Source organism: Eretmochelys imbricata, chromosome 10 (genome assembly GCF_965152235.1).
Source record: "Eretmochelys imbricata isolate rEreImb1 chromosome 10, rEreImb1.hap1, whole genome shotgun sequence".
Lineage (NCBI taxonomy): Eukaryota > Metazoa > Chordata > Testudines > Cheloniidae > Eretmochelys > Eretmochelys imbricata.
Genome location: NC_135581.1, coordinates 57,911,103 through 57,935,078, shown reverse-complemented (window position 1 = coordinate 57,935,078; position 23,976 = coordinate 57,911,103). Strand labels below are relative to the sequence as shown.

The 23,976-nt window shown below is 40.1% G+C and overlaps 1 protein-coding gene across 1 annotated transcript in view; it reads right to left on the bottom strand.

Moving 5' to 3' along the window:
• Positions 1–23,976, bottom strand: part of MYO1E (myosin IE) — a 156,801-nt gene that overhangs the window by 54,810 nt on the left and 78,015 nt on the right. The window contains exons 5-12 of the mRNA XM_077829324.1: positions 12,295–12,382; positions 9,338–9,427; positions 7,770–7,901; positions 4,965–5,099; positions 3,568–3,700; positions 2,398–2,594; positions 925–1,005; positions 469–555 (exon numbers count right to left, since the gene is read on the bottom strand). Of these exons, the coding sequence (XP_077685450.1) occupies positions 469–555; positions 925–1,005; positions 2,398–2,594; positions 3,568–3,700; positions 4,965–5,099; positions 7,770–7,901; positions 9,338–9,427; positions 12,295–12,382 (943 nt within the window). The remainder of the gene's footprint in view (positions 1–468; positions 556–924; positions 1,006–2,397; positions 2,595–3,567; positions 3,701–4,964; positions 5,100–7,769; positions 7,902–9,337; positions 9,428–12,294; positions 12,383–23,976) is intronic.

Genomic DNA, 23,976 nt, shown 5'->3' with positions numbered 1-23,976 from the left:
AAAGGGTAGAGAAGTGAGGAAATGGGTAGCATAAAAATAAATGTACAGCCAAGTTAACTGAATTCTCTATTTCATTAAAAATAGAGACAAATGGGTGAGACAAACTGTTTTTGCATTTAACTTTTAGTGCCATTTTCCACAAAAATGGAGGGATGGAACCAAGCTGCAGTTTTCCACTTCTGTCAGTGAGTCAGATCACACAGCGCGAGTGGTCAGAAAGTCATATGACTGCATAAATACACTGTGCAAGAGACTCACCTTTGTATCACTGTATTGGAAGACAAATGTGTCTGCAACTGATGCTATTTACATTTTCAAGGTTAGTTAACTGCCATGATTTTTTTTGGCCTTGCTTTACAAAAAGGCAAATTTTGTTGTCACTGGCTGAAACCTCAGCCCAGCACCAAACAAAAGGGTGACAGCTAACTCTGTGAATTTTTAACTCAGAGATTATCAATGTGTAGTTACCTGTTCTGCCTTCAGTGTCAGTTCAATGAAAATCTGCTGCAGTTTTTCATTAACAAAGTTGATGCAGAACTGTTCAAAACCATTTTTCTATAATGAAACAGAAAAAAAATTAACAATGTTAGCCTCATGCTCTACACTAAACAGCTTTTGATTTTTTTTATAATAAGCAATTTTTGGAGAGGTTTTAATGAACATTTTCAATGATGGGCTGGAAGCTGATTTTACATTTATTCCGTGTATTGTCACCACCTCAGTGTAAAGGTCAGTGACCGAGATTCTCTGAAGCTGTTTTCAGTACTTCATTTTTATTACATGACTTATTACCACTGGGCACTGTAGTTCATATGAATGCCCAGGAAGACGACATTTTCCTTTCTTTCTTTTGAACAGAGTTTTAAAAAAAAAATTCTTCTCTCCCCATCAGGTCAATTCAGATCCTGAATTTTGTACTCTTACCTGGAATATTTCAAAGCCATAAATGTCTAAGACACCAATGTTATACTCTTCATAGTCCTTCTCCATAGCCTTATTAATGGACTAATAAAAAACAGAGAGGAAAAAACATGTTTATACAAAACAAACTAGTTTAAACCCTTAAGCAACTTTGAACTGAAAAAATTTGGGTTGTACAAAATAACCTCTTTATATGCAATGAAGAATGAAACTCCCCTTTTCTCCCCGCAAGTGTATTTCACTTTATTTAAAAAGGTAAACTCTATCGTCAGTTAGCAAATGAGTATTACATTATCCATTACAGTATATATTATATAAATTACATTACGTTATCCAAGCAAGTGAGCCTTCAGAGCTATTACCTGTAAATCTGTTTCTCATTAGAAAGAGTTACTGGACCATTTAAAAAGAGAAATAAAAAAAGCAAACAAGAAATAAAAGGAACGTTTATAAAAGCTCAACAGTTAGAGTTCTGCTGATATGCAACCTGATTCTTCCCATTAAACTTTTTAAATTTCTGCTTTTCCTTGCCAGCAACTTAAAAGAGCAAAACACCAGTGACACCTGCTATATAGGCAGTGGGAGCTGCCATGGTGAGGCAGTTATAAGAAAATAGCAATGCCACCCTGGAACAAACCTTTGCTCCAGCTAGCCCAATATCTTGTCCAATATCTGATGTTTCTCCCTTCCCATTTCAGCCTACAGTCTCATCCTGAAAAGGGACTACCTTGCATGAGAGGAAGGGAGAGGAAGTAGAATAGCATCTGGAAAGCAGCAAGAATGGGACAATGAAGGGAGGCTGTAACCACTCCCCCTGGGAGTTTCACTACCTGACTGTTCTTCCTTCCTGAGAGTGCCCCAGACTATAGGTCACATTAAGGCTCTGAAAGCATGAGCTGTATTTTGGGGATGGGGGGAGGGCAGGTGGGCGAGGAGAAGGTGGTACACCACATGGGCAGCAGTGACTGAAGGCTGAGAGGAGGCATAATGCCTCTAACGGTGCTGGAGATGGTGCACTCACCAGCCATTTAAACCGTTTGAAAAGATGTAGCATGGGCCTTCGAGCCACTATCTCGAGTTCCATGGCCATGCCCTTGTTGTGCCATCCAGTGCTGCCACTATCTTTATAATGTCCCCAGCTAAATGCTCTAGGAACGCAAGCAATTTAAGGACGCCTCCAGCGCAGGAGTACTGCATGCAAGAGCCTCTCTGCACCCCTTTCCCCTGCCCTTAGCATTCCTGCTCTAGGGCAGCCACCAGGGAGCCCTGCTTGTGTGTGTGTGGAAGGGAGGCATGGAGAGGGCTGTATAGCAGTGGGTTAGCAATTAACAGCTGTTTAAGGCTTGAGGAAATGTAGTGCAGTGGGGGAAGGATACAATGGCCAAAAGCAGAGAATTGTGGGGGAAAGCCCACATGGGATATTTTTTCCTTTCATCATTTAACCCTAGTGACATAATCAGAAAAAATTCAACTTACATCCACCAGGTAGTCAAAGATTCGGGCATGAAGGGCTTTGGCTAGAGCATCTCTGGTGTAGCAGGCCTGTTCCACATTAAGCGTCACATTAATGGACTCTGATTTGCCTCCCCACTTACTGTCCATCTGCCTGCTGGTCAGTTTCTCTTTCAGGCGGCTTTGGTTAATTCCCAGCAGGAAAGCAGGGAAAGCCAAAACTGCAAGAACAACCAGGGTTGTTGTTTTTTAACTAAACCAACGGATGGTGATTTAAAGATTTAAAAAAAACAAACAAACAAACAAACAAGAAAACGCACAAGTATCTCAAGTAGCAGTCATCGGAAATAAACCTGGTGGGATGTGGTAAAAATGGGACTTATGGCTCAAAACCTTCTCTAAATCTTCCAAGAAATTATTCAAGTCTTTACACTCAGATGGATTTTAAACAAATTGCACCCCATCCCAAAAAAGGTCTTCAGCTGTTTACCTCAAACCTTAGAACATATAAGACAGTTTACACCAGTGATTTGAATACAAGCAAACCACTCTGTGGAAGAAATATGAAAATTAAGCACTGAACTCAGACTGAAAGAAATTAAGTGAAATTAAACCTTAAAAAGTTCTTGGTAAAAAGCATCAAGGTTCAGAACTTAATAAGGAAGGATACAATTATCCAGCTCCTAATATTTCTTAAAAAGAAAAGGAGTACTAGTGGCACCTTAGAGTACTAGTACTCCTTTTCTTTTTGCGAATACAGACTAACACGGCTGCTACTCTGAAACCTAATATTTCTTACTCTCCTTCCTATGCTCATTCAGGGTTCTACAGTAAGCTACACTAGGGTTGCCTTGCCATCCACGTTTTTAAAAGACAGCAGGTGTTTTCATTTAATGCCTGGATAGGGTAGGAATATGGGCAATGCCCCAAGCATCTATGCTCTGGCTACCAAGGCCAGCTCTGGAGAGAGTTGCTGCTCCACCTCTCATTAAGTCAATAAGATTGCCTGGGGTGCAACTAGGGACTATGACCCCGTATTGTTTTTGGAAGAGAAACCAAATTAGCAATCCCAGAGCATGAGAAATGATGTACTGTATTTGGATAAGCAGCTCACTACTCAGTTCACCTTGCAACATCTGGGCCTCAGCCTGTTGCATCATCATTAATCCTGTAATTGTTTCCAGAGCTACCTACACTCGTCACTCTCCACTGCAGCATAATTGCCAACTTCTTTAAAGCTGATGTTTCCCAAGTGCAGCACTCCTGCCACGATCTGTAGTACCAATGACTGCTCCTCTGCAAAGATGCCGATCACATTCATTGCATGCTGAGAAAAGAAAGACATCAAGTTACTAACATTATTCATTCACCATATTTTTCACAAACCATGAATAATTAATTGGAATTAAAAAAATTAAGTCTGGGATTTTCAAAAGAATTTAAAGCAATCAGGCCTCCAAATCCCATTAAAGTTTCCACAGAATTTCATCAACAGGATGTGAGATCTAGATGAGCTCATCATATATGCTAAAATGAAGCTGAGGCATTAAAGAAGGAGACACAGATTCTAAGACAATGTTGTATTATAAAAACATTATTCCTGTTACACAAATAGATGATTTAGACCTAACAAAAGTGAAAACTGCATACTGCATGATTCTAGAATAGTTACATTTTGGCTGGCTTAGGCTTATAACTGATCTGCAGAATAGTTTTTTATCAAGTATAGTAAATGGTTCTTTTACAAATCTGATTCCTAATCTGTAATTTTTGCCAAAGTCCCACATAGGCTGGTACAGTAATAATGATGATACTTGGCACTTAAATAATGTTTTGCATTGGAAATGGCAGAGGTATCCACATAGCTAGCCATAGGTCACACAGCAAGTCAATATCAGAGCTGGATGCAGAGCCCTGGTCTCCGGATTCTCAGGCCTGGTCTACACTTACTCTGTAAACTTACTTTGGTATAACTATGTTGTTCAGCAGTGTGAAAAATCCACATCCCTGAGTGACGCAGTTATACTGACCTAACCCCTAGTGTAGACAGCGCTATGGCGACGGGAGAGCTTCTCCCATTGACACAGCTACTGCCTCTCCCAGAGGCGGATTAACTATGCCAACAGGAGAGGCACAGTAGAGTCTTCACTAAAGCGCTACACTGCGCTGTACATGTAGACAAGCCCTCAGTCCCTTCCTCTAACCTTCAGCCCATGCTACTATATACAGTTGAGAGCTTTCTGTTCTCAATTTTCACTTTTCAGTGGAAGCTAATCATTGTGCTGTATTTTAATATTTTTCATAATGCATTTTCTCTGCCTGCTGCTCACTGGCTGATCTTCTTTTCTATTGAATCTGTACCTCTAAAATAAATAGCGTGGCTATTTTAGCAGAATTATCAGAGCGCTAGCCAGAAAGAACACCCATTCAGAATAAAGGGGTAATTAAAATTATATGGGTGAGTTTTTATCTACAAGAATTTGCAGCATGTGGTTTTCCTTTTTCTGTAAATATGAAACATTAAACTGTTTGCCTTAAAAGGTATAGCTGAATGAATACACATACACAGAGCACTGATTTAAAAAACACACCAGAGTTTCCTGAAAATCAGATTTGTCATTTATATCATCTACTTTGTAGGATCCAGAGAGGCTCAGATAGTAATAGTAATCCATGCTAGTAATGCCCAGGCTGTGTTTTTGCTCTGAGGAGGCACCTTCAATAAACTGCAAAAGAAAAACACCAGAAATCAGATATAATTCCATTACATAGCTAACTCTCTCCAACTGGGGAAGGACAGCTCTTGAACAGGTGACTGAGGCTGTAATGTCATAGAAGACAGTCTCTTTATTTGCCAGGTGAACGCAGTGCCAGCAGTGTACCTTTCTCAGGTTTCTCTGATCTTGGCTTGGAAGAACAGACACTCATTCCCATTCCCAGGAATGATTTTTTTTTTTTTTTAAACTTCTGTGTTCAGTACTAGATCTTTGAATAAGACTCTCAGTTTGCAATGCTGCATGCTGATACAAGCTCCCTCGCATTAGAGGTGTGAGGAAAATGTGAACTGAATGTCAGGATAGGTGTGTCTTCAAGTCTGCAATACCAGGACTAAATGTCCAGGGAGGATTCCTCAGGTGGCCCCACTAATTTGTGACTCCCTGATCCAGAGGCCAGTTTTTCACTGTCCCCATCCTCAGCATAGTTCAAAGTGGCTTTTGGCTGCTCTGAACAACACCGGCTTGTCATAATCCCCAAGGGTCTGTTATGCCAGCTGGGGATCACCCAAGTACAGTGTTCACAGAATCATAGAATCATAGAATATCAGGGTTGGAAGGGACCTCAGGAGGTCATCTAGTCCAACCCCCTGCTCAAAAGCAGGACCCATACCCAATTAAATCATCCCAGCCAGGGCTTTGTCAAGCCTGACCTTAAAAACTTCTAAGGAAGGAGATTCCACCACCTCCCTAGGCAACGCATTCCAGTGTTTCACCACCCTCCTAGTGAAAAAGTTTTTCCTAATATCCAATCTAAACCTCCCCCACTGCAACTTGAGACGATTACTCCTTGTCCTGTCCTCTTCCACCACTGAGAATAGTCTAGAACCATCCTCTCTGGAACTACCTCTCAGGTAGTTGAAAGCAGCTATCCAATCCCCCCTCATTCTTCTCTTCTGCAGACTAAACAATCCCAGTTCCCTCAGCCTCTCCTCATAACTCATGTGTTCCAGACCCCTAATCATTTTTGTTGCCCTTCGCTGGACTCTCTCCAATTTATCCACATCCTTCTTGTAGTGTGGGGCCCAAAACTGGACACAGTACTCCAGATGAGGCCTCACCAATGTCGAATAGAGGGGAACGATCACGTCCCTCGATCTGCTCGCTATGCCCCTACTTATACATCCCAAAATGCCATTGGCCTTCTTGGCAACAAGGGCACACTGCTGGCTCACATCCAGCTTCTCGTCCACTGTCACCCCTAGGTCCTTTTCCGCAGAATTGCTGCCTAGCCATTCGGTCCCTAGTCTGTAGCTGTGCATTGGGTTCTTCCGTCCTAAGTGCAGGACCCTGCACTTATCCTTATTGAACCTCATCAGATTTCTTTTGGACCAATCCTCCAATTTGTCTAGGTCCCTCTGTATCCTATCCCTGCCCTCCAGCGTATCTACCACTCCTCCCAGTTTAGTATCATCCGCAAATTTGCTGAGAGTGCAATCCACACCATCCTCCAGATCATTTATGAAGATATTGAACAAAACCGGCCCCAGGACCGACCCCTGGGGCACTCCACTTGACACCAGCTGCCAACTAGACATGTTCAGCTATGCCTCCTCACACCTCTTATGCCGATCAGGGCTGGGAGTGAGTGGCACAGGGCTGGGATAGGACAATTAAAGAAGCTTCCTGATCTCTTTGTATCACCAGACTGTATGAACTGAGCCACCATGCTGCCTCAGATATATGTACATAGACACATCTTTAATACCCAAAAATGAATGAACAAACCCCCAGTGGATCCTCTGCAATCACTATCAGAACCCTAAAGACCCCCTCTGTCCTTTTCATCTTCATGGCTTATGTTGTAGCCACCTTTCAGGGTGAGGAGAAAATGGGGTGTGCTTCAGAGTTTGTCAAAGCCTCTCCTAAACTGGGAGGAGTAGGGCGCAGAAGAACAATGCATTCACTTCCCTCAAAGAAGGGGAATGCACAGTCCCTGAAGCACTTCCAGCTCCAGTTCCACTTTTTCCATTTGGCAGTGATGTTTCATGTCCATGAAGCTGGCCCACAGTCACTTGTACTGACATTGTCTCTATTAGTACAACTTAACCAGTATTTAGCTTACAAGGATCTTTCCAATCAAAAGGTAGTGAAAGAAAAACAGCCCTTAGAGAAAGGTCCTATGAACTGCAATAGAGATGAAACTTTTAGGGTACTATAAAAATAATCCTAAAATCTTATAGAGTTTAATGGAGAATGATGCCTGTTTCTCTTTTGCAGCTAGACAATAGAATGCTAGGACAGAAGTTATCATTCTCTATTACATTCTACAGAATAGTTTTAAAAAATCTGCAGGGAAATTATCTACTATATTCTGTTAAACTCTTCCATGTGGGAGGTAACAGTGAATTTTCAAGCTGGCCCTTAGAAATACATCATGTTGTTACTTCACTGAGAGTCTACTGTTTTCTGGATTTGGAAAGAGACTCAAGCCACTGAATGAGTCTATGTTAGACAATGCCTTAGTGTGCACTGAAGGTACCTAGCAACATTCAGACTGCCCTTTTAAACATGCAGTCAATAGCATGACTTCATTGAGAGACGTACCAATATAAAGGAAAAACTAGAAATGAAAGAAGTATTTTTTTTTAATAACTGTGAAAGGAACTGTACATTTCGGACCTGGTAAAAAATGTGAAAACTCCTCTCTCCAGGATTCCTCATTACCACCCGAGACTTTTCCAGGAGAAAGTTGGAGATCTTTCCACCATCAGGCTCCCCACCTGGGCTAAACTGGATTTCAAAGTATTTCCCCTGTAACAAATAATTATAGAGGTTTTTGAATGATTAATAAAAACTAAGCTTAAAGCAGAGGCCTGTTGCAGTATAACTCAAGGAAACTAACTAGAATATGTATTCTGTATTACTTCAAGGTTAAATTAGGCCTGGACTCTTAAGAAACAATTACTTTCTTCCCCACTTTTCCATGTCCAGTTACCTAATTCTAAACCCAACATAATAATTCTGTAATGCTTTAGAACAAAGATGTACACTAACCCATATGTAAGGACTAACTGGGGGACTTCTTTCCTCTGCCTTGTTTGGTTGGTGTAAATTAGGCAGATTGCAGAAATGAAACACTGATGGCTAAATTTACTACTGATGTATGTGGGAACTACTCCAGTGTTGTAGATTTACAACCCCTTAAACCAATGGTTAATACAGCCTTCTGTTTCCAGGTGATGTATATCAATGATCCTTTTATCTTGGTGGACTGAGGAACCGCATTCATAACCCACGTCAACTTCAAAATATACCCTTACTTCTATTTTGTGAAGGGGATGACTAAGGGGAGCAAAAGGGGAAGAAGTTTGTCAAGCAAGGCACACTGCTAATACAGGTAGTCACAGACGAGGAAATACATTGGAAAACAATAAGGATATCTACAGTTTTGAATTTTTTTTCCCCCTTGCATGATGTATCAGATAACCTAGTTGTATATTTTAGTTCACTTGATATCTGAATGTCTGTGAAGACATTTATATTTTATTATATCCAGTATGTTTTCAACAAGGGTCTAAAATCTGAAAAGCACGGTTCAAATTTCATGCTGGTGTAAAAGGATAAAACTCCATTTTAATTAAATAGAGCTGTGCCCATTTACACAAGCAGGGTATTTGGTCCCACATATGTACTGTAACGTTATCCCATTCTCTCTTCACTATATTTTATAAATACATGGTGATTCTTCCAAATTAAATGTTGTAAGGGCTACGTTAGTTAAAACGGAACTTAGGGTACAATATCAGGCCATTATTCTGCATATGTAGTGTTAGTTCCCATTACTATGTATAACATTTATAATCAAGTGCTGAAAACAATTCCTTATTCCTTTTTGGAAAGATGAATAACCTTCATGCTCAACAGTGAAGCCTAGCAATTGTTCCATCCCATTAAAAAAAAATCACAGCTAATTATTACACGGGTTGGAAAATAGATATGCTCATACCTTCCAGTTCAGTGCAGATTAGGCCCCAGTTAGGTTGCTAGTTGTCTTGTTTACACATCACACTGCTTACAAATACCTTTGCCCAAACCGTAATAGAAACAAACATTTGCAATAACATCTAGGAGACCTTGAAATGTGTGCCTCTCCGTTTATATGAAAACCAGCATTTTCCTTCACAAAGATGTCAAAATCAAACTCACACGTTAGGAGCAAAAGCAATCTTTTGCGGAGAGGAACTTACAAATCTGCTGGAGTTATTGTTCCGTACAGTCTTCGCATTCCCAAAGGCTTCCAGTAAAGGGTTTGACTGCAGAATAATGTCCTTCACATGCTGTAATTAAAAAAAAAAAAAAAATCTGCTTTGGGATCTTTATCAAGGTATGGGAGCATTCATATGAAATCATGATTTGTAAACTTGATATATATAAGGAGCAAGGATGCCTGTCTCTACAAGCAGGCTTTAGAATATCCTCTTGGCCAGGTGAGGGGGAATCTGCCAACATGTCTGCAGAATGCAAGTTTTTTTTTTTTAAATCAAGTTTCTAGTTCTTATAATTGTGAAGACTTAAACAGAAAGTAAACTGATGCAGTCATCTTCTTGAACTTGCAGATAGCTATAAGTAGCAACACTGGCTATGCCAAGAAGGAGCACAATGAAACTGACCTGTTTCTTGACAGTTTCATTGCTGCTCACAGGGTTTGAAGCAGAGGCAGACTCTGGTCAAGGATAAAGTAACAGAGACTTTTTCTCTCACACTCTTGCAGCAGCTAGGAAGATGGGGGGGATGGACGAGAATACAGGAGGAAGAAAAGCAAAGTGGTGCAGATCCCCACCCCTTAGTATCAGTAAGCCACTACCACTGGCCTGGGTGGTAGAATTCTCCTACCCCTGAATTGGTAGAGTTTCTCCCCTTGTTAGTAGGTGGCTTGCAATTTTTAAAACCCTGTTTCTAGGGAACATTAAAACAATAACAAATATCCATGTAGAACAGTTCACAGTTGGCTGAGTGATTTACTGGAGTGGAAGCGGGATCAGAGAGAAATGGGTTAGTTTTCTCCTGGAACACTGGGAGGAGGCTACCAAACTTGATGGACTAATGGTTTGGATCCTGTATGGTGAATCCTATGTTCCTTTGTTTCACTAAGTACTTTTTATCTGAGAAACTTTATTTTTCTGGATCATGGCTAGATTGAGTTGGACAAAAAACCTTGAGGATCATATTTTAACCTGAGCAACTGCATATAAATCTACATTAAATCAACAGAGTTACTCCAGGTTTATACCAAGTGCATCTGGCGGCACAATCTGGCCCAAGGTTGCAACATTTCTGGCCACATTTTATCCTCTTTGCCTTTAACTTCCCTTCTAAATAAGACCTACTGTCCAAACAAGAAGTATAATGAAACACATAGAGAAGGAAACTGGAATCTTGAGGACAATGACAAATGGGATAAAATGGAAGAAGGTAGAGAATTTGGAAAATGTAGGGCTTCAAAAGCAGATTCAGAACTCTGCTGAATAATTAAAAATTGCAACAAAATACATAGGATATGTTTGGATAGTGAAAAGCATCTGGTGATCAGGATGGGGAACAATAATTATTTTAACACTATACACATCATCACTCGGTTTCAAAGTATTTATGTCCTGTTTATGAAATAACTGCTTACTAATTAAACCTATAACCTTGGAGCCCAATCTTGCAATTCCTTAAAACAAACAAAACTTGTCAAGACAATGGGAGTTTTGCCTGCATAAGGAATGGTAGCTCAGGACCACAGATGGGCTAATGGTTAGCTCTGTGAGAGCTTCGAATCAGACAGCAAGGAGAAAAGTGCTGGGAGCAGGCCATGAGGAAGCCACTGGATTCTCACTTACCCAGATTCAATTATCATAAAACTCAGCCTAGCAGGTGTAGAGTGGCATCAGCCCATAGTTTGAAGCATTGGCTGTGGAAGGGCCATTTGCTTTAATGGGAGTAGGATCAGGGTGTTAGTTTCTTGCTCAAAATTAGTGTATATTCAGGTTTGTGTAGAGAGGATAGAATTTCACACAAAAATAATACACTACTCAAGAAAATGTATCCGTTTAATCAGCTCTGTCTTGTAACTACTGAGTTTATTTTGCATCTTGTAGGAAGAGCTGGGATTTACTTAAAATAACTGAAACAATTATTTATAATTTGATTAAGTCCACTCCAAAAATAACACAATGCATATTTTCCCTTTGCTATTGAATGACTGTGCAATGTTCCCTGTATCATTGTCTCCACAAACAAAACAGGAAGAACATAATCATCATCAGAGCTTGTACTAAGGCCAATGTATTATGGTAAGCAGAAAAAAAAAAAAGCACACTGGTAAAGGGTAGCCGCTACATACCAAGAATAGTTGTCTGTCAATCAGCCGATGATCTCATAGAACTCCATTAGTGGAATTTTATGGATAATTTACTGCATTAGCTTTAGTTAAAATGCTTGTGTAGATAGTGCAGACAGTAGTTTCAGAATTATTAACAAGCAACTATTCACCAATCTAGCTAGCTCCCAGAAATTACATTTCCTACTAGATAATTTGTTTAAAATGATGTTTAATAAAGGTCCTTCTCTTTTCCCTCTAATGTGTGAACACAAATCCATGATTTAATGGGAGATATGAACCACTGAGACAGTTCAATTCTCTCTGGATCTGAAAGGTCTAGTAAAAATTCATATTTGACATTGTAGAAAAAGCAGAGGTTTTCTGAGGTGCTGTTAAATAATGTTTGGTTGCTATAAATTAAACTCCTCTCCCTACAGCTTGAGGTCACAAATTCCCTCAAAAACGTTTTTCCCCAAAATCTTTAACCTTTGAATAATTCAGCATCAACACTGAAGCTGTTCCACAGGGGTCTGTTCAGACTAGTAGGTTTTCATCTTATGGACTCCCCATCCACAGGTGGAGGACCAGCAGATGTGTGCAGGGGTGAATCCCTGGCCCCAATTCATCCGTCCCCTACAGAGTACAATTCATGGATACCTGAACTCTGGAAGACCCATTTGTGCAGTAGAGCCACACCAGTTTCTATGCTAGGGGATCTATGTTGGCTGTACATGTGTGCTCAGCCATTTACCTCGTAAGTGTTATCTCTTGTATTGTGGCTATACAGTAAGATTTGACATAGTTTCTTTACAGCAACATTACACTATATCAACTCACCTGTACCTTGGGGCCACCTCCTGATATTTTAGAGATGTAACTCATGATATATTTAGCAGCTACAGTCTTTCCAGCACCGCTTTCACCGCTAGGAAGAGAGGAACACAAAGACACATCTGTTAAGTTGTTCAGACCTGAAAACATGGAACTTGATAAAATGTGTGATACTGCCATGCTCAGCAGCACTAAAACTGTGTAGATAGAGAGGTTACCCCAAAATAAAAGTCTGATAGTTAGACCTTCATGATTTAGTTTTCTAAGGAAACACTGAGGAAAACGTAACTAAAAGAAGAAAGATAAATTATCTTTCCTACCAAAAGGTTTTCCAACACAGGTCCAAATTCTACACTCTGATACACTAATTCAGGAACAACTCTAGTGAAGACAAATATAAATACAGAGTAACTCAGGTTTCCACTGGAGTTGTTTGAGATTTACCTTGTTTAACCAAGAACAGCTACCAAATAATAAATATACCCCAAATTTAAATCAGGTGATTTAACAGCATATAGAATATGACATATAACATTCTAACGTGATACTTCTGGGGCATGTTTGTCACTGAATGACATAGAATAAATAATGTTACACACACACACACACACAAAATCTCCACCAAACATATAAAAAGAGGAAGTATTAAAATAAAGAAATTAATATACTTAAGCTGAAATTTTTCAAGGGGCTAAGAACCCAATTCCCATTGGATTTTTAGTGGGATTTGTGTGTCTAATTCCCTTAGGTTTCCTTGAAAATCCCAGCCTTATGTTTTAAGGCAAGCCATCTGCCTAGATTCCACAAGAGTCTTTTCTTTTTTTTTTAGGCGTTCCTAAATGAAATAGTCATTCAGGATGTGATTAATAATGACTCACTGAGCACTATCTTCCTGGTCTTATGCCTCTTGACACAGGCTACGAGAAGGCTTAATACTCCACTCTAACTTTTCACAATTCCTTCCTCCCTTCCTTTAAAATATTTCACTTCAGTGGTGACATTAGGATACATCTTGCAACAGACTAGGAGTCCCTTTCATCTACTGCTAGCTTTTGGACAAAGATCACAGGACCTCTCATGGGCGGGGAAAAAGGTTCTGTGTTGAACTGGAATGGGTTAAGATGATACTACATACGGGGCATGATTCTGATCTCGCACTTGAAAATTGTGATTTCAATGGAATTAGTCATAATTTACACTGATGTTGGTGCAAGTCACATCAGTCCTCATATTTAGCACAGTTAACCCATCTTACACCACTTGTGATGAGACAAATCAGGTCTCATCCAGATGGTGGTGAGAGGGCACAGTATTGTATTTTGAAATCGTTTGTCCTCATGCATAAAAGTCTGAGGGATCCTCAGGTCTCTGAACAAATTCAACATGTTTTGATACCATGGGTCAGACTATGCACAGTTGTGCCTGGGTGTGGACCAAATGCATGCCCTGCTCAAATCCTGCCCCATATTTCCCAGGATAACCTCCGCTTGTGTTGGAAAGGGGAATGGATTTGCCAGTTGATGCCAATGTGTAACTCTCCATTAGCATCAACGATGGTCAAATTCCCAATAGGTTCAGTTCTGATAAGCGCTCAGAAGTTCAGATGCTTATCCAGACATCCTGGGTCTGTAAAACCAGACTGAAATTCTCACAAGGTGCCTCATCCTTTGGGCTTCCAGTCAATGTAAAAATATTGTGAGAAGAGCCATCAGAAATGTCACCACGTTTGCTTCTCATCCTGATAACAACTAGGAAGCACAGATCAAATATTATCATTTTTTAAAAAGCTGAATAGTTTTTGAACCTCTCAACAATTTTTTTTCTGAATTCAGTTTGAGTTCTGGGTGAAGGCTTGAGTCAGTTATTTTATTATTTGAACCACTTCACCTAACCCTAATCAGCATGAAGAAGAGAATGCAGCCATTTGGCTTTATCCTCTGGAAAAATCTGAAGTACAGCTACATTCACTACAGCAGGGAGAGTAATCTCTGCATTTAGAAGTCCACATCAACAGAACGTCTGAAAGCTAAAAATAGAAAAAGTGCAGAAAAACAGCAAAGTCTGGCCAGAGTGGATACTCAATTTTAAAGCAGGAAGGATAAATCCATCTAACCTGAATCAGATACCTGGGCTAGTGTATAAAGCAAATATAAAAAGAAACTAAAAGTTAAAATTGAAGTGAACAGCACTGATTTATATTTTCCTTTTCCAATTTCCTATTGGAGAGAGTAGTAACAGATTTTGATAGGATTCTACTAAATATTTCTAATGTGAAGCAAACTTTTGAGAGAACTGGTACACAGAAACTCAAGGTAACACTAGTAAAATCTAGGAATAAACTTCATGTCTATAATATGGTATTCATATCCTCACACCATTTCAAAACACAGTCACAAGCAATCCGAATTATGTAATTGGAGCATCGGCAGCTTCTAGTGATACCAGTTTCCAAACTGCTCAAACATTGGTTAAACATCTCTTAAAACATTTTGGTGCATTAACATGAAGCAGTAAACCTTGAAATGTTTCCTCCTATTCTGTGGGCCCAATTTGTGCTGATACAAGAGTCAGGTCCTTTCCCGACCCACCAAATGCTTTGCATTGCTCCGTCAGTGCAGAACAGCCAATAGCCAGAATAACCGGCTATCAGGATTTAGAGATATAAAGAATCTTTCCTTCATGCCTCTGACACCACTTCCCCTGCCAGTTTTAGGGATGTGTTGTGGCGAGAGACGAGTGACCAGTTTCCATCTGTCAGAATAGCTCTTAAGGACCATTGTTGCTGGGTGAAACTTACAGAAACCCTGATGCTATAATTGAGATCAGGATTTGAGCAAATGGAAGCTCTTCTTTGGTATGGAGTGCCGGACTGGGCTCAAAGTCACTTTTCAGCATCAGGATTGCCATTGGCAGTAGGCTAACAGCTATCTTTCATCATGCGAGCCTCCATTTTGCTGGGTTGCACAAAATGGGTTCAGCTCGCTTTTAAGTTTGACCTGAGTGAAGTTTCAGCATTTTCTTCCCTGCAACTGTCTGACTGTGGAGACTGAAATGATTAAACACCCAGAAATAGATTGAAGGAGTTTGGAAAAACAGATGAATGATGATCCTGCAAGTCTAAAATAAATCTGCAAACATATTATAGGAGCAGGGATGAGGTCTGTCCTTTTTTCTCTCTTTGTGTAGTACCTAGCACATTGTGGGAGCTATAGGAAACAAATATCAATGGACCCAAATTCATCTCTGGTTTAACTCCTATTAGGTCACTGCAGTTCCACTAGGGATGAATTTTGCCCATTGTGAGAATATTCTCTCTCTCTTAGGGTTTTATATTAGCACCCATCACCATGGTGTCTGAGTGTGTCCATGTTAAACAGCTTAGCAAAGCTAGATCCCTAGTGGACTTAATGAAATCTTCTGCTCTGGCTTTTTCTTAGATTAAAGAAAACTTTATTTTTTTTTCTTTAAACATGGGAATATTCTGATTATGGTAGAAAAACTTTATCAAAGAGGGAAGTTTTTGCAATGTGACCTAAAGTTTAGTTATTTATTTCTGTAATGCAGGCATTTCTGTAGTGCTGTCTGTTTTCTCCAGTAACAGCTGACCCTGTTTGGATACTGTTTTTACCTAGTTAGGAGATTATAGGGAGTCACACCTCTCAACCTACCAGGGTTCTAGTGTGGGACCACAATGTATGACAAATATTCAAAATGAGGGATACACAAAAAATTATTCAAACTGCTTTGTAACCTCAATTACATGATTCCTTATTTCTGATATAAGCAAACCTCAACAATAAGAATGAGGAGGCTCCAAATTTGTGTGGAGCACAGGTAATTTCAGGACTAAAATGAGGGACATTGGTGGAAATTGCAGGGAGAAAGAAAGCAGTATGTATGGATCCGCTATATTTTAAAAGTATGGAGACATGAGAAGAATTAAAACAGTTCCCTACAGGATCATAGAATCATAGAACTGGAAGGGACCTCAAGAGGTCATCTAGTCCAGTTGCCTGCACTCAAGGCAGGACTAAGCATTATCTAGACCAGGGGTGGGCAAACTTTTTGGTCCGAGGGCCACTTCTGGGTGGGAAAACCGCATGCAGGGCCGGGGCAAGGCGCTGGGGTGTGGGAGGGAGTGAGGGGTGTGGAACGGGATGCAGTGTGCAGGAAGGGGCCCAGGGCAAGGGGTTGGGGTAGAGGAGGGGTGTGAGGTGCAGCAGGGGGCTCAGGGAAGGGGGTTGGGGTGCAGGAGGGGTGCAGCGTGCAGCAGGGGGCTTAGGGCAGGGAGTTGAGGTGCAGGAGGGATGTGGGGTGCAGCAAGGGGCTCAAGGCAGGGAGTTGGAGTGTGGGGTGCAAGAGGGGTTCAGGCTCTGGCTTGGCACCGCTTACCTGGAGCAGCTCCAGGGTGGCAGTGGCATGCACTGGGGCCAGGGCAAGCTCCCTGCTTGCCTGCCCTGGTCCCGTGCCATGCCGCTCCCAGAAGCGGCCGGCACCACATCCCTGTGGCCCCAGAGGAGGGAGGGGGGCAGAGAGCTCCGCGTGCTTTTCTTGCCTATGGGTACCTCCACCGAAGCTCCCATTGGCCATGGTTCCCCATTCCCGGCCAATGGGAGTTTCGGGGGAGGTACCCACAGGCAAGAGCAGCGCAAGAGCCCCCTCCCCCAGGGGCTGCAGGGAAGTGGTGCCAGCCGCTTCTGGGAACTGTTTCAATTCTTCTCTGAAGGTTCAGATCCAGCCCGTGGGCCATAGTTTGCCCATTCCTGATCTAGATCATCCCTGACAGGTGTTTGTCCAACCTGCTCTTAAAAATTCACAATGATAGAGATTCTACAACCTCCCTAGGAATTTATTCCAGTGCTTAACCACTCTGACAGTTAGGAATTTTTTCCTAATGTTCAACCTAACCACCCTTGCTGCAATTTAAGCCCATTGCTTCTTGTCCTAACCTCAGAGGTTAGGAAGAACAATTTTTCTCCCTCCCCCTTGTAACAACCTTTTATGTACTTGAAAACTGTTATCATACCCCTCTCAGTCTTCTCTTCTCCAGACTAAACAAACCCATTTTTTTCAATCTTTCCGCATAGCTCATGTTTTCTAGACTTTTAATCATTTTTCTTGCTCTTCTCTGGATTGTCTCCAGTTTGTCCATACCTTTCCTGAAATGTGGCGCCCAGAACTGGACACAATACTCCAGTTGAGGCCTAATCAGTGCAGAGTAGAGTGGAAGAATTACTTCTCGTGTCTTGCTTACAATACTCCTGCTAATACATCCCAGAATGATGTTTTGCTTTTTTTTGCAACAGCGTTACACTGTTGACTCATATTTAGCTTTCAGAGTAGCAGCCGTGTTAGTCTGTATTCGCAAAAGACAAGGAGTACTTGTGGCACCTTAGAGACTAATAAATTTACTTGTGGCACCTTAGAGACTAACAAATTTACTTTGTTAGACTCTGAGGTGCCACAAGTTCTCCTTTTCTTTTGCATATTTAGCTTATGATCCACTATGGCCCCCAGATCCCTTTCCACAGTACTCCTTCCTAGGTAGTCATTTCCCATTTTGTATGTGTGCAACTGAAAGTTCCATGTTACATTATCAATAAGAACTAAGCTGTATATAGGCTCATATTGTATTTCACTCTTCAAAGAGAGTCAAATGAAATAGGAGAGAAAACAAAAAGCCTTTCTAAAGTGGCATTCCAAAATGAAACAGCAATTACACTTTCACTTTTAAAAGATGTCCTCCCTTAGGTAGAATTATGCCTTTAGTATTGTGACCTACTAGAGATGCCATATACTTCCTGCTATGCTCCCTAAGATGCCCTCGTTTCATGTACAGTTTTGCCCATGAGCAACCAATAATTTTCAAGGACATTTCCTGTGTGATATAATAAATAAAGGCCTATATCTAGGCTTGGCAGAGTTCAATTTTTATTTTTTTTATAATTGACAGATAATATCATTGTTTATTTTTAAACATTTTTTTTATTTTAGTTTTTTCAGCTATTTAAATTTTCAGATGCATGAAATTATGGGGAGTCAGAATTATTTACTGACAGTAGACAGTGGAATTCAAAAAGTTAAAGCTTTAGAAACTGTTAAAACACAAACTGTCAATATCCCATGTCAAAATATATCAACTAAATATCCTTAAATCAACCAATCAGACCTGTTTTTACTATTCGTTCACTAGTCTATTTGTAAAACACTTAACTCAAAAGTCTAAATCACTGCATTTTGATGCGAGTAAGTTCTCAACCAGCATTTTTCTTACTTTGCTTCTCTGTAAATGATGATTATTGACGGAAATATTTTCCATCGGTTTACGCACGTGCAGTGAAATCAATGTTTATTGACATTTATCAATAGAAATCTAACCTTTCCAAGCCTATCTGTATCTAACCACAGCAGCTCAGCGTAACAGCTGGAACCTTCAAAAGGAACCACAGGGGGCTAGGTACACAACTCCAATCCAGTGGGATACAGGTGCATACCTCCCAGACAACATTAGCATGCTGTTTAGAACAACCTTCACATGGGGAAACACATAAATGGATCCCTAAAGATCCCTAAGCTTTAGTTTCCCATTTGGGGCATACCTTGCAAGACCATGCTATAGTAACCTTAAGGGCAAGTTACAGAGAACAGGGGGATAAGAAACACTAAGACAAATAACACCGCATTTAATAAATTTGAACCCATATAAAACAGTGTCATAAATCACTGTAAACAAAAGATTTCCTCACTGTATAACTTATCCCGCCCCCACTCCCTTCTTCAAATGATGTGTGGTTTGTATTATTCATTAAATAGTGGTAGCTATGAATACTAACGTGGAGGAATTTAGTTCCATTTTATTTGTAGTCTCTAGATTTAAGTGATACTTTAAATAATGTGACTTTTGTTTCAAGCCTGCCTTTTCACAGTTTACTTTAGATTTACACATGCACATACTTTTCTAAGTTTTTACAGTTTTATTGATCAGAGACCAGTAAATAGCCAAAATTAATCTAGAGCCACAATATGATGATGGTACATTATTTATATGCTGCAACAACTGTATCTGATGTACTTTGTTTGATAGTTTTTTTGCCTTCTGCTGAGTAAAGCACAAAATTAGTTAAATGCCTCGAGAATTGTAGTAATTCCAGTAAATGATTCACCTAGAGCAGTTTTTCCATGGATACCTATCTGCTTTTTTACTTCTCCAATGATTATAAAATAATACAAGCTCCATTTTCTATCTTAGTCTCTTTATATATCATAGAAGAGCATGTTTCTTAAATTTAGAAAAAAGTGGCTATAATGGCTCAAGTTCATTAGAGAAACAAAAATGACATTTCATTTGAAATAACCTCATGTTACAGTAGGAAATGTTTCCATACATAGCTGTTACAAAAATTGCAAAATATGGTATATATTCTAAAAGAAAAAGGAAGATACCGGATTATGGAAAATAAACTGTAAGTGGCACTGACATAATTCATTTTTAACCTGGAGTTTTTCCTTACTGGAAATCAAGTTCACTTTCTTGATATCTTCCTAATCATTAAAAAATGCTTATTAGGTTTTTAAACAATTTTTTCCAGTAGTAGTTGCTGCTCTGAAAGAGTCAAATTTGCACAACACAGTCTCTTAAAACTTCACTGAACTCAGAATAAAGCTAAAAAATTATGTGGAAACTTATTTCCACTTCTTCATCGTTGAGAGGAAGGGTAATTTAGTGATTAAAGTAGGGGATTGGGAGTCAAGACTTCTGACTCCTGTGCCCCCCCCGACACTAATTTGTTGTGTGACTTGAGGGAACGCCACTTAGGGAGAGTGGTCACTTTGGATAAGCTATTACCAGCAGGAAAGTGAGTTTGTGTGTGTGGTTTTTGGAGGGGGGTGAGGGAGTGAGAGAACCTGGATTTGTGCAGGAAATGGCCCACCTTGATTATCATACACATTGTGGAGAGAGTGGTCACTTTGGATGGGCTATTACCAGCAGGAGAGTGAGTTTGTGTGTGTGTGGGGGGGGGAAGGGTGAGAAAATCTGGATTTGTGCTGGAAATGGCCCAACTTGATGATCACTTTAGATAAGCTATTACCAGCAGGACAGTGGGGTGGGAGGAGGTATTGTTTCATGGTCTCTGTGTGTATATAATGTCTTCTGCAGTTTCCACGGTATGCATCCGATGAAGTGAGCTGTAGCTCACGAAAGCTCATGCTCAAATAAATTGGTTAGTCTCTAAGGTGCCACAAGTACTCCTTTTCTTTTTACTTAAAATCCTGTACACCAATTTCCCCATCTGCAGAATGGGAGGGATAATACTTATCTACATGATTGGGACATTGAGGAGCTTTATTAGTTAATGTACACAAAGTGCTCTTAGATCTACCAACCAAGGACACTGCAGATGTAAAATATTATTCTCTTGTGTCTGGAGAAATCTACATGTAAAGTTTCATTTCTTTAGTTTTGTTCAAACCATCCCCATCAGCTTTGCCTTACACAAATATTTCTCCCCCATTCTGCTGGTGGCTTTTGCCTCACTGTTTCTTATCATGTTGAAGATTTGTGTGTGAGTGCCTTTTCCTGAGTGGCTGCTACCAGTAAGATTCAATCACATCTCCAGCGGCATTCTCCACTGCTGAAGTTTTCAAAAAAATCAATTGTTTGAGGCTTGCATGGGTTTTGCAATGCAGCAGCAGGACCAGATTTTTTTAAATTGACTTTTGGACTTAACCAATTTAAGATAAAGAGTTAGTCAGATTGTTTTACTGAAAGGGGGAAGATGGAAAGAAGTCTCTATTAAAGTAAATTAATATCAGTAAAGTTGTTGTACCATCCTAAGGTCATGACAGGTAGCCTTCTTGTAAGTAAACACTACCAGATGCAGATGAAAACTAAACTGATATTAAAAACAGGAAGAGAGACTTGAACTGAGAAATTTCTTCATAGCACACTAAAACACCTCATGGAAGAAGTCGTCCGAGCTGATAAAAAAGGGGAATAAAGCTTCCACCTTTGCAGAAACATAACCCTTTAAGGATAATCTGAAGAAAATATCTATTATCTCACACAAAACAGGAAATTACTAATCATAACATCCACTGCCATGATCACAAGACAATGATGCTCTAGAGGGAATTTAAAACAACATCAAAACAAGTCTACAGACAACCCTTCATAGTTCAAATCTCAGCTGAGTGAATCGTTTTTTGTTGGGGTTTTTTTGGTAGTTCTTAGGTATCCATTGAAGGGCAGCCATTTTTTTATTTGGGACAGGGGGGAGGAACAATTCAATAGGCTATTAGAGTAGGATACAGAAGCCAGATCCAATAATATACACTTAAATAAATAACCATGCATATGCCTTAGCAAAACTCAGTGAAATGAAATGAAATATCAAACCGCTGCTGGAGCCTAAACCGCTTAATGTGAATAACATTTTGGCCACTATGGCTACACAGCAAATCACTTCAAACCACACTCTCCTCCATATATGGGAACAAGTGCACAGACAGATATGCTGCCTCTTGTGAATTTCAGATGCATGCACTAGTAACTAAAATTGTCAAATACCCAAGCTCTTTAACCACTCAATTGCCATGGACAAGCGGAAGTTTTTGTGACATTTTGCTCCTCCTGCCCTCTTTCCTCCAGAGAGCACTGCACAGCCCTGGGGAAAGAGGGATAGAGCAATCCCTGTTTCTCCTGATCACAAGGACTCTGCAATTCTGCCCAGCACTTACGAGGGCCACACAAATGGTGCTAAGGAAGGCTCCTTGCACCCTTTCCCCTACCACCTGGACACAAACACTGTGCACCTGCATCCAGGCCAGGAAGAATCCAACCCTTGAATAGCCTCATTGTTTACATTGTCCACAACCATTCATAAAAGCTCAGTGTTCTACAGCTATAATTAGAAACATGTACAGTTTTCTTAACACACGTGGTAATTATTCTACAAATAAAACAGGCTTGTCTGTCCCTTGAAAGATATATGACAAGACTTAGTATTTTCTTACTAGATGAAACTGGCTGTCTCAGAAGAGCATATATGGATAGACAGGCACTGGAAGCAGAAATGGCATCAGTGAAAGGAGAGAGAAACCCTTTTTTCAAAACAGTAAATGAACAGCTTGAGATTTTAGCTGCAGAAGGGCAGGTCCAATAAAAGATAAACAAGAGAAAACCCTTACTACCTTAGATGAATAAAAGAAAAGCAGAGCAGAACATTTCCATGGCATTCTTAATAGACTCTCACCAAAAAAAAACATTTAACTTCAGTAATGTAGCAAAGACAGAAGAGCTTGATGTTTGCTATGAGGAAATCACTCTGGAATGAATTTAAAGCAGCTACTGAAAGAATAAGGAACAATAAATTGCCAGGTAAAGATCAAATTGCAAAACTGCTTAAAGCAAGTGGAAGGGGCAGTATGAAAATCCTGCTATGCCTCTTCAATTTGGTCTGCCAGAAAGAATACACCACAGAAGAAGGGAAAAGAGGGATTATAATCAAACTCCCCCAAAGAGATATCAGAGTTTTGTAACAAGTGGCATGGGATTATGCTGCTTTCAGTCCCAGGGGAAAGTCTGCTATGCCATCACCCTAAGCAGTTTTAGAGACAAACAAGTTGTAGATCTTGTGTAGACCAGCTCTTCATCCTGTGTAATATTGTAGAGCAAAGCAATGAATGGTAGCCCCCAGTAGTCCTGACTTTTGTGGATTTCCAAAAGGCATTTGATAGTGTAGATAGAAAATTACTGAGACAGATAATATAAAACAACAAAACCATTCAAATTCATTCAAATTATTAAAAAATTGTCTCAGAACATTCAGTGTGCAGTAAAGATAAACCAGAAGCTAATGAACTGGTTTAATGTTAACAGTAGTGTCAGGTACAGTTGCATCTTGTCCCGCATCTTGTCTGTCATTGCTATTGACTTTGTTACGTGACAGATTGTCAGTATGGAGACAGACACTGCATGAACAGACGGGGAAAATGGAGTCTTAGACTTTGCAGTCATCGTCTGTTTTATGAATAAATCAGTTAAAGATATGCAGCAACAGACAAATGGTCTTGCAAATTCTGCCAAGCCATTAGATCTTATTATTAATAAATCAAAGATGAAAGTTATGAAAATTAATTTACCTACCAAAGATTTTATCTACTTGGAAGGTGAAGCCTTGAAAACCATTACTAAATGTACTTAGGTGGTGATTCCCTATTCGATATAAAGTCCAGAACAGGTAAAGCAACCGATGTATTTCAAAAACTCTACACAGTAGGGAAGTCCAATGTGATTAACAAAACCACCAAATTAAGATCTTTAGAAACACTGTCCTAAATGTTCTCTTCTATGGAGCAGAGTCCTGGAAAATAGTAAGTCCATCCAATGCAAATTGAACAGCTTTCATTATAGGTGTCTGTAGAGAATGTTCGAAGTAAAATGGCCTGATATAATCAGTAATCAAGCCCTAGAATGGGCACAACTACCTATAACAAGTGGTATGGAAGAGGAGATGGAGCTATTTTGGATATCTTTTAAGAATGCTCACTAATAGGCTACCCACAGAAGCTTTTCTTTGGCAATGCCAGAGCAAGAGACTGGTGTGCTTTTACACCATTATAACTTCATCGACTTCAGTAGAGTCATTCCAAATTTAGACTGGTGAATGAGAGGTGGATCAGCTCTGC